Genomic DNA, 11881 nt, shown 5'->3' with positions numbered 1-11881 from the left:
TCCTGAGGGACCTAAATCTTGAATATTGTTTGGTAACATTTATCATAAATTCTATTAAAAATGTGCGACTGTTTGGTTATAGAGCGGATTTAATGATCGGACTCTTCTTCTAGAATCAATGGATTTCGTAAATCCGGCAAAAAAACAAGATTTCATAAATTCAAGATTTAGCATGAAAAGGCGGAATTTTTTGTCTAGATTTGGTTTTGTATTTTAGGTCTGTTGCGTGCTAGAATATACGCGGCGGTAGAGTTTGTAAATTTGCGTCCTAGCGTTGTACGAGTATTCAGCACACAAACAGAAAAAAGAAGTGAACACCAATGTTTTTACGTGGAAAACCCGAAAGAAGGAAAAAACCACGGGGCCTCGCCCAGTTGCAAAGTTCCACTAGTATTTGTTTGAAGTACAAAGGTTGATCCGTCTTACAAATCAAGACGATCAATTTACAATCATCTTCTCACAAAGTTACAAAGTTCTGCAAATTCCCGGTGTTTCCCGAAAATCCGGCAGAGTTCCGGCGTCTTCAGGCGGCAGGAAGAGCTCCGGCGGTGGTCGAGGAGGAGCTTCTTCCTTCTCCTCCTTTTTCTCTTCTCCTTCTCTCTCTTCACTTGAGTCTCCTTTGTGTAGAATGAGTGCTCTATTTATAGTTTTTCTGGAGTGGCATAGCCCGTAAATAGGCATGAGATCAGGGGTGAATTGGGAGTCGTTTGAATGAACGGCCGATATTGAATCCTATGATTGTGCACCGTTTGTTGGACATTTGAAGGTCTTAATGATGTTGGAATTTGGCGATTCTGAGCTCTTTGGATTCTTCTCGTCGAGCCGCTCGATTCGAGTATAAGCTCATTAAAATCGGAGACCGTTTGGTAACTCACCTTCCACAACGCTTCGGGTCCTTGATTCAGGACTCATTTGGGCTCGGATTGGGTCGAATTTGGTGTCCGGTTGGGTTCGTATTTCCGAGACGCTCAGTTTTGACTATAAGCTCGCTGGAAATTGGAGTTCAGATGCTCTCGAAATTATTTTTGAAGTTCGAACTGATTTTTGCCTCGAGATTCGTGCCTAATCAAGATAATTTTCTGAGAATACATCAGGCCGTTTGGGCTGGATTTCGCTCAAATCCGCTCAAATCTGCACTTAACATGCCCCTTAGATTTCTAAATCTCAATCCATGTTTTGGATGAGCTTTTGAAAGATTGGTACGTGTCCATATCAAATGTAACATCTAATACTTTTAATAATTTAAAATCTCCTTACGCTCTACTTTGATCAAAGAAATTTAAATAAAAAAAATCATGTTAATAATATTTTAATATAATTTATTAGAATAAATTTAAACTTATTATTTTTTAAAATTAAATATAACAATTGATACAGCATCACAAAATTAGCTAATCTGGGCACGATCTCGAGGCAAAAGCTAATTGGATAACTTCAAAAATTAATTTTGGGAGCACCGAAACTCCGATTTCAACGAGCTTACAGTCAAACTGAGCGTCTCAGAAATACGAATCCAATGACTCCAAGATGCAACGCCAATCCCGAGCACAAATGAGTCCGAATCAAAGGCTCAAAGCGCTGTTGAACAGGTTCAAAGCAAATTTGAGTTATCAAACGTCTTCGATTTTACGAGCTTATACTCGAATCGAACGGCTCGACGAGACAATCACGAGCCCAAGATCACCGAATTCCAACTCATTAAGGCCTCAACTGCCCAAACGAACGGTACATGATAAAGGATCCGATACGGCCGTCCATATCAACACTTCCTACTTCGCCCATGATGCTCACTCCTATTACGGCTTATGCCACTCCAGAAAAACTATAAAAGAGCCCGTCATCTACCACAAAAGGAATCAAGTGAAAGAGAGAGAAACTGAAGAGGAAAGAGAAGGAGAAGGAGAAAGGGGAATAGGAGATTCCTCACCTCCTCCTCGACCACCGCCGGAGCTCTTCCTGCCGCCTGAAGACGCCGAAACTCTGCCGGATTTTCGGGAAATGCCAGGAATTCGCAGAAGAGAGAAGAAGAAGAGGAGAAAGGGGAAACAGAGATTCCTCACCTCCTCGACCACCGCCGGAACTCTTCCTACCGCCTGAAGAAGCCGGAACTCTGCCGGATTTTCGGGAAACGCCAGGAATTCGCAGGAATTATGCACAACTTCCACGTGGTGCTAAATCCTTCCCAACTAACAACAGAGTTCCCACTTAACGCCAAAACTCCGCCCAAGGGAGGCCGGATTTCTCCCCTGCCACCAACAGACGTCGGACTTCTACCCGACGTAGGACCTTCACTCTTCGCCAAGTCTCTACCCGATGCCAGATTCCTACTGGTTATCGGACTTCGCTGGACATCTATGCAAAGATGCATTTCTTTCCATTGCTGGACTTCTACCTGACGCTCTACTACTGATCTTTGTCATCAGACTACAGTCCTTCCGACCTCCGTCGCTAGCCGACTACGGTCCTCCTGACTTACGTCGCCTGCCGACTACAGTCTTTCCGACATTCGTTGCCCGTTGAATACGGTTCTCCTGACTTATTTCGCCCGCCGACTACAGTCTTTCCGACCTCCGTCGCCCGCCAACTACGGTCCTCCTGACTTATGTCGCCCACCGACTACAGTCCTCCGTCGCCAACTGACTACGGTCCTCCTGACCTACGTTGCCCGCCGACTGCAGTCCTTCTAACAAAGCGAATACGTCGATAGTAGCTCTTTGTATTTACATTATGTAATGTACTTCATAAGATGCACATCAAGCTAAGGCCTTCTCCCAAGGAAGGGCCTCATTTGTAATCGACTGCAAATACTAGTGGATTCGTTCAAACTGGGCTAGGCCCGTGGTTTTTTCCCCTTTTACAGGGGTTTTCCACGTAAAAATCTTAGTGTCTCATAAATGCTAGACCCTTTCTCTTATCTGATTGCGTGCCGGATTTTCGTACAACGCTAAGACGATAAACTTTATATTTCTCTACCGCCGCGAATACTCTTGGACGCAACAACAATATTAATTCTTCATATATTTTAATAATTTTAAAAATGAATTTGATAATTTTGAATTTAATTTCTTGATATAATTTTAAATATTAAAAACATTTAATTGTCTTATTACAAAATAGTTTTTAAAAAATTGTATAAAAGAGAAATATTATTGCTCATGAAAAGAATTTAATTATTATGAATTAATAAAATTAACAAAACCCTTTGAAGACATGAATTTATTCAACTTAATTTTATGATCAACAAATGACAAGTGATTAGGAACCAATATTTATGATTAAGTCTAATCTAATTTTGATTAGTTATCCTAAGCTTAATTAGATTATATTATTATCTACTTAGTGGAAACAAAGTAGCTTCTTCAAGCATGAATACTACTTGCCATAAAGTGACAAAAAAAAAAACCTTCTTTAATTGAATGGTTGAAAGGAGTGTGAATGTGTGATGTTGGCTACATTATAGAAGATATTTTTTATATGCTTATAATTTATATTTTTTAAATTTTTTTTTTATAATTTCATAAATAAAATAAATATAAATTGAATTATAATCATCTAGTAGTTTAAGATTGTAAGAAATCGGGTTATTTAAAGATGCAAAAAAGAATAAAAAATTTATATTTCTTTTTATAAACGTTTTGTGTCACAAGTAAGTCTAAGCAATTGATCAATTATGAATTTAAGGCATCGTTTGGCACGACTTTCTTACTTCTTATTAAAGCAGTAAAAAAGTTGTAGCAAACGAAATCTAAGTATTAAAGTTAATATTTTAACACCATGAATGGCTCACATGCAAGGCCTGCATGCCAGACATGTACGTTATTTTCTAACAATGTCCTAATTGTGTCCTAAATATGTCGGATATTATATACTGCATCATAATATAAGTTCAATGATTTTTAGAGTATTTAGAAATATGACAAGCATTGAACATAAAGGAAATAGTTGGTTCTAAATATTTTTGGATCTCTAATGATATTAATTGGATTGCATTAACACTTCTAGAGCTATGTCCTATGGTTCTTAAGAAAATGACTAACTATTACTTTTTATCTTCTTCTTTTTTTTAATAATGATTAAATTAATTTTTAAATCACTTATTAAATTTTTAGTCATATTTTTTCATGAATTATGATTATTATCAATGTAATTAAATTTTCAAGAAAAAAGGGAGTTTGAATATTATAATCAAATTCTTATCCCAAATCAGCATAAATTTGAAATTCTCGACAATCTTATATAAAATTAAACTCGTTAACATGTGAAATACCTAAAAAAAAGCAATTTATATGTACATATTTTATTATTTTATTATTATTTTATATATGTTGCATAGAAATTTTATACAAATGTTGCATGTAATAGAGAAAATTTTTATTCACGATATATGATAGTTGTTATGCTCTTCAGAAGCATATTTTTATTATATAATATGATGTAGAAATTGAGATCAAATATACCTTTTTTATTATATTTTTTTTATAATTTATTTAACTTGTTATATGAATTTGTTACAATAATTACATCATTGGGTAAAATATTGTGCCTCTAAATGAAGGGAAAAAAATTATGTAAGGCGTCATGATAGACTTTAGAATCTTTAGATTCAAAAAGGGGCAGTGCCAAAATTTTCATCATGTGGGGTCACAAATCATTGAAGTAAAAAAAGAAAACTCTCCATCTTTTTCATCTAAACTTGGAATCAGAATTGACGGTTTTTTTTTAATCATCAGATTCATTATAAAATTGAATGAGAACAATATTAAAAATGTTATACTAGTCACAAAAAAGATTTTATGCTAATCAAGTTATAAATAACTAATTTCATGATTATCACATGTAAGATAGGATTTTTATGTTTCACTTCAATAGAGCTACTATAACATCTGCAAGCATAAGAGTATATAAAAAAGTCACTAATAAGTAATAATCCCTAATTGAAGCTCTAAAATTGATCAAATCTATATATATAAAAAAAAGTTTCATGAAAATCCTTGCGCATTCAGATCGGTTCAATTCGCCATTCGCGTGAAATGTAGAGGGGTATAGCGGCAAACGTAGAGTAGCGGTAATTGGAAAACCGAAAATTACCCTAAGAATCTACTTTCACCTATAATTAAATAACCGTAAATATATTTCATTAAACTTTAATTACACATTTAGTGGGGCCTGTGCCCCTAGGGCCCTATGATAAATCCGCCCCTAAATTCATATTAATATTCGTACTTCATATGATATCTTAAAATGTTCTAATCAAAGAGCCCATAAATTTTTTTTTTCTCTTCTATACAATCTCTCACTTCTACCACCCCAATGAAATTCTTTTATACTAACCAACTATAGAGTAGCATACAGGAAGCCCATCTCAATTTAATGAATCATGGCCCACCAAAACTAGGCCCATATAGAAGTGATCCATTTATGCTAATTGTAAGCCCAAGCCCAAGTTTGTGGTTTAGGAAATGTTAGAGCAAACATTTGAGGTTCAAAAATAATTCTAATTTGAATTCATACATTATAATTTATAGGATATTTTATATATAATGAAATTTAATGTATAAGGATGTGGTGGGGTAATGTCAAAGTTTTGTGATATATCAAATCAAAATAATATTCATTTGACCTTATAGGATTCTTACTAAGCTAAGCTTGCCTCAATAAGAAAATCAAACAAAAGAGAAACTTTTTATACGGATAAATACATTAAAAATGCATAAGAAATAAGGTTACATTAAGGCTTCGTTTGGGACAGCTTTCTTCTTACTTCTTAAAGCAACATTCTAATACAAAAATTTAAAATTTTGTATTAGAAAACTGTTTTAAGAAGCAGAAAGAAAGCCATCCCAAACGAATCCAAAATTTAAATCTGAGGAGATAAGAGATTTAAGCTCTAAACAATAGTGAAACTGGCAAGAAAAAGAGCATACATTAGGCCTGGTTTGGCGATTACTTTCTTCAGTATGCTCGTGACTTATGAGAGTTCCTTGCCAAAAGAATCTTCTTGCTTCACGTGCAATATATGAGCATTTTTGAATTATCTCTATCTATGATTACTTTCTTCGTGTTTTAGGTTTATTTTTTGGCAATTACACTCAAGTTGTTCTAGTTAAGCAGGATTAAATGTGTGCCAGTACTAAATAAGTGATGCTCAATATGATATCATGAATCATATCATATTTAAGATAAAAAATAAGTTATATATATTATTATAATAAATTTATAAAAATTAATTTTATTTTAAATTAGTGTCACATAAATTTTCTATATATATCACTAACTTAAAAAAAAAAAAATTTAATGAAATATCTTCATATAATTTGGTCTATATATTTGAATTAACATGTTAAATTATACAATAAATATCATGATTCCTTCCTTGACCAAGGTACATGTAGTACTTAAGCATTCAAAATAACAATGAGTTGCTTTTATTTGACTCAAATGCCCTACATACATTTAAAATGCTGGATCAGGTTGGCGCGCTAATGTCGGGGGCATTTTCGTCAATCACCAACTGAAGCTCCTTTGAATCTTCCGTTGCTCTGTAGCGAATACCTACATCATTAAAAAAAAAAATTCAAATTTGACCGTGCCGTTATCGCCTTCATAAAAAATAAAACCGGACCAACTAACCCAACCGGTTTTTCCACTTCAAAAAAGAACCGGCTTCGGTGTTTTCGTAAATATAGGGAGATAAGGGGGGCTACTTTAGAGATGATTGGGGTAGGTGCTTTGCCACGTGGCGAGGATAGGGGCTGACGCTTAGAACGTTTCGGGCTCTGAAATTTTTTCTGTTCCGGTCCTCGTGATAGTGCTCCGTAACTGTGCTATAATTTTCTCGCGTCCCCATATATGGATCGCCGGACGTTGACCTGTAACGGAAAATTTTAAATTTTAATTAACTTTTAGTTTTTACTATGTGTAACTAAATAAATTAATAATTTTATTTTATTATATTCACACATAATACAAATAATTTAAATATTTACATTCCGTGAGCTCAGCATAAGAAAAAAAAGTTTTTTTTTTTAATAGAATTGAGACAAATGGTACGAACCTATAAAGCTATGTATGATACAAAAGTGACGTTATTTGAAAACTTGCTAAAAAATTTATGAGATTTGACATATTTCAATATGAAAATATTTTTAATTATTGTATTGAATTTTGTACTAGAAAATTATGTTTTTTTATTAAAAATAAGATAATTAGACAAAGTATTTTATTTAATTAGGTAAGAGGTTGTTTGATTGGCTATAAAATGAATGTAGTCTAAAATAAATGTACTATATAGTAAATATATTTTTTGTAAATTGAATACAAGGGAACTATTTTTCCAGCTTAATTAGGTGTATGCATAGTAAAATAAAATCAGTCAATTGCCCCCAATTAATCACCAGTCGATTTAACATTCCCAGTGAAATCAAACACAGAAGACACATCTTGCAACTTCAGGTTTCCACACGAGCTGGTCTGATCATCCCGCGGCTCCAAGTTCACGCATGTAGTGGCTAAATCAACCAAAAGTGGAAAGACATACCTTGGAGCAATGGGATGCACGATTGTTGATCCCACTGGTCACAATTGAGCACGATCTTTTGTCTAAACTTGAATTTCGCCTATGTCTACGTTCAACCCGACAATCCGCCTTTGTCAAGATCGTTTGACTTCACCTCTACCTGCTCCATGCATGAACGACTAACATCCTGTCTTCATCTATCTCACACCAACTAGACCAAAGGCCACACCTCCCGCAGCTATTTCCACGCTCGAAGTTCCACCGTCCGACCTCCCGATCAACGAAATCGAACGACAATAGAGAAATAGTGAAGATGAAAATCAAACCTCCAAAGAAGCGATGTTGAGTAGGAATGATGGAGCCGAAGAAGCTACTGCACTGTGAATTTCTTTCTCACTTGATTTTGAGCCGGTTTACTTTACATTAAAAATGAACTAAAGTGAGAGTTCCGAATACATTGCGAATTTACTTTTTAATACTTCAGTGGCCAACCAAACACCAAAAAGTTAAGAAGCATTTGCGTTTACTTTTCCTCCAATCAAATGGCTCATACATTATTTAAGAAATTTTGGTTATATATGACTCATAATATATGTAATTAGAAAATGTCCCTATTTTATTTTCTTTGGAGTAATATTCATGTAAGATTTCTTTGGATGAAATTGTTTGCAATGAGAGGGAACCAATTTGAGTTACTTTGAACCTAGTTCTAAACTTTGAATCATATTTTTATAAAAAAAAAAATAAAAAAATTAAGTGAGCATATTTGTCTAATTATATATATTGAGGAAATTTTTTGGGAGAAAATATATATTAACTAAATATTAATTAAATCTCAACTACTTAAATCTTTTTTTGAGATAAATAGAATAAAAATTTAATAAATTTTAAATTTCACTCGTTGTAATCTCAAAATAAATTTAAGTATAATTAAATTTTTTCATATATTTTTTATTTTAAATTTTCAATATAATATATTTCAAAAAATTAGCATCGTTAATCCAGTACATAACCCAATAAATTGACTCAGATTTGACACAGATATTTTGGGCTCAGATCAACCTGTTTAATAAATGGCTCATACTCAAGCTCATTTTTTACCTGTTCCAATATTGAGTCGAGTTGAGGTCAACCTGCAAATCTGAAATCAACATTTATTTGATCTATCAACTCGAAATCTTACTATATATTTCAACATTTTTAAGACCCTCATTAAAATCATTTGTTTAGAAATATAAATGATTTGGCGGGTTGGGTTGAATGGGTTGCTGATGGATCTTATTTGGGCCCAGGATTTTGAGTTCGGGTCAGACCCGAAATCCATTTTGACCCCCTGCACAAAACTTTAAAAGGAGATAAGGGCAGGCACTTTCCCTTAAAATCAGAAGAAAATGACGCACAGGCAGTAGGAGCGTTACAACTTAGAAGAGCTGGTTCAGTAAGCCCTTTCCCCCTTCTTCTCCGCTCAGGCTCTTTTATCTGATGTTAGATGACGATCTGTCTACCATTTTCAAATAAAAAATCGATCTTGATAATGCTCTTAATCTTCGGATCAATGAAAAATACTGTAGACATTATCTCTTTATTATAAAATTCAAAATTTCTTTACTTTTTTATGTGATCGAGGTTCTTCTCTTTTTTTGTTTGAGCGGAAGAATCGAACCTTTTCTCCATCTTTTGAGGCCTGTCATCGTCTTCTTTATCCTGTCCTTCCTCTCTGTAGGTTCATCAGTTCAGATAACAATGGGGCGAGCTACAAAATGGCTGAGAAGATTATTCGGAAGCAAAAGAGAAACCGGAGAACCAAAGGTTCCCTGCAATGAAGAACGAAAAGAGAAGAAGAGATGGAGCTTTAAATCTGGGAGAGATTCCTTCGATACAGCAGGGAGGATTCCGCCGGCGGAGGCGGCGTGGCTCCGGCCTTTATACGGAGAAACAGAAGAAGAGCAAAGCAAACATGCTATTGCCGTAGCAGCCGCAACCGCTGCGGTGGCGGACGCGGCGGTTGCGGCTGCTCAAGCGGCCGTTGCGGTGGTCCGTCTCACCAGCAATGGCGGCGGGGTAGTCTTTCGCGGCGTTCATGAACGGCTCGCCGCCATCAAGATCCAAACTTACTTCCGCGGTTATCTAGTAAGCTTACAGTTAAATTTCTTGGGCAAAATCATTTCTACTCAACATTTTGATTGGAATCTCTGATTTTTTTTTTTTTCAGGCAAGGAGAGCTCTGCGAGCTCTCAAAGCTCTGGTAAAACTGCAAGCTTTAGTTCGAGGTTATCTCATTAGGAAAAAAGCTGCTGCTACTCTTCACAGTATGGAGGCTCTAATCAGAGTTCAACAAACCGTTCGAGCCCAGAAATCTAAATCTCTTATTTTCCATAGATCCCTGGTATGGTTCCCACATGAAAAAAAAATAAAATCTAAAATCGTAAGCGTGAATCCTCTATTCTCTTCTAATCACTTGCAGGAAAGAATTGATGAAATCAGAACTGAGAAGGCATCTTCATTCCACAGCAGCAGCTTAGATTGGAGCCCGAAAATCATCAAAACCTCCCCTCTCCCACGTCAATTACAGAGGCGGCCATTGACGCCCGATTGGAACCTTCATCTCGATCAATGCCGCTGCTCCTTCACAGCCCAAAGCACTCCAAGGTTCATGAACTCAGTCACCGGCTTCCTACCGCCCTCTCCTTCTACCGATCACCCCCATTACATGTCGAAAACTCAAGCATTCGAGGCGAAGGTTCGATCACAGAGCGCGCCGAAACAGAGAACAGAGCCGTCAAGAAAGCGAGTTCCTCTCGGGGAGCTAATGGTTGACCAAGAGCAAGCAAGAGCTAGTTTGAGCTGCCATGGAATTCAGAGATCTTGCTCTCAGGGGAAGGAGAGCCTCAATTTCAAGAACGCAGTGGCGGGAAGACTTGAATTGAACAGGGAAACAGAAAGGAGCTTCTACTTTCAGAGGAAGTGATGAAGTCAGTTAACAGCAAATTTGATCTTCAAATTTGGATTTGAATAGTTCTTCTTAGTTGTTTTCGAACTGTTCCTTCTTTTCCCCCTTCTTCAAAAAATTTTTTTTTTTTCTGTTCTTTTTATGATTTCAACAGCGGAAAGGAGCGATTTTTATAAATTTATTATGATTGAAAGAAACATAGTAGAAAACGGTCATCTTTTTTGAAATTTGTGAGGTCCATTTTGTAATTTGCCTGAAGTTTTGGACCTCTGATGGTTGAATAGTATTGTTTAAGCATGGCCAAAGATTTGTGCTTTGTACAATGTCCTATCTATAGTATGGTTTTTGATGTTCTTCATATGCTTCTGGCATTTTTTTGTAATTGTACAATGTCCTATCTATAGCATTGAAGTCAGGTGTGTAAGTGAGATGTCCCCTGAAGTCGGACTTATCGAGTTCCAAATTTGAGCTCGAACCTATTTATTAAGCAAGCTCGAGTTTGACCTCAATCCGACTCAACTCTTTAGCTCATCGAGCTACTCGATTCTAGAATATCTACTTTTTTAAAAAAATTAATATATTCTTTTCTTAAGAACTTTTCAAGATAACAAAAATTCGAGCTTTTCAATCAAGCCGAGCTTGAGTTTTATTTCAAGCTCAATAAAAACTAAACGAGCTCAGCTCGATAATACCTTACTCTACTCGACTCCTGAATTACTTTTTAATGTATTCAGATGAGAATAATAAGAACACAATGAGCATTTCAAAAATTCAAATTATACAACAAAACCAACACAAATATTCAAATCATATTCCCTTTGCATTGGTTCAAGAAGAGGTGAACCTTTTTTAAATAATTTTAATAAAAAATAAATTAATTAATTATCACACAAGCAATCTATAAAAGTTGATTTTCACCACCAAATCAATACTTTTCTTCTCAAAATTAACTCTTTGATCTATTTTAAAGAACTTTATCTCAAAATGTTTTAATTGTATTAAATAAAATTATGAAATGTGGTATTAGTCATAATTTTATAAAATTTAATTATTTATTTTTTATATTATCACGGTTAGATTTCATGTTTTATGAAAAATATTTTTAAAACGTGTAAGACAATATTAGTTTTTTATATATGTTACAAAATATAATTAATAGATAGATATTTTAAAATTGATTCAAAATGTCTTCAAACTAATCTCATCTTCAAAAATGACTAAAATATATTATTTTTCCTGAACTTTTTATAAAAAATAATTAATCAAAAAAAGCCTTAAAAAATAGCTAAAAATATCATGAAAAATTTTAAATTAGGAAATTTGATCAAAATTTTTGATATGATGTGCTTAAAATTTATTTTTGTATTTCAATTAATATATCTGCTAGTGTAATATTAATATACTATATATAAGAT

General features: G+C 34.7%; 1 protein-coding gene across 1 annotated transcript; it reads left to right on the top strand.

Moving 5' to 3' along the window:
* Positions 1-9245: 9245 nt before the first annotated feature.
* LOC110100379 lies at positions 9246-10815 on the top strand. The gene is made up of 3 exons (XM_020827845.2): positions 9246-9646; positions 9729-9902; positions 9981-10815. Exons 1-3 carry the CDS (start codon positions 9260-9262, stop codon positions 10482-10484), a joined length of 1065 nt encoding a protein of 354 aa, XP_020683504.1. The 5' UTR covers positions 9246-9259; the 3' UTR covers positions 10485-10815.
* The last annotated feature ends 1066 nt before the right edge of the window (positions 10816-11881 follow it).

This window comes from Dendrobium catenatum, unplaced genomic scaffold, assembly GCF_001605985.2.
Source record: "Dendrobium catenatum unplaced genomic scaffold, ASM160598v2 original_scaffold_12804, whole genome shotgun sequence".
Classification (NCBI taxonomy): Eukaryota; Viridiplantae; Streptophyta; class Magnoliopsida; order Asparagales; family Orchidaceae; genus Dendrobium; species Dendrobium catenatum.
This window is presented reverse-complemented; position numbering and strand designations above follow the sequence as displayed.

What these genes read in the sequence shown, in the direction of transcription:
- LOC110100379 (XM_020827845.2), top strand. Translation starts at nt 9,260, where the DNA reads ATGGGGCGAGCTACAAAATGGCTGAGAAGATTATTCGGAAGCAAAAGA. An exon ending in CTTACTTCCGCGGTTATCTA is followed by an intron (nt 9,647 to 9,728) that starts GTAAGCTTACAG and finishes TTTTTTTTTCAG; the next exon opens with GCAAGGAGAGCTCTGCGAGC. An exon ending in TTATTTTCCATAGATCCCTG is followed by an intron (nt 9,903 to 9,980) that starts GTATGGTTCCCA and finishes AATCACTTGCAG; the next exon opens with GAAAGAATTGATGAAATCAG.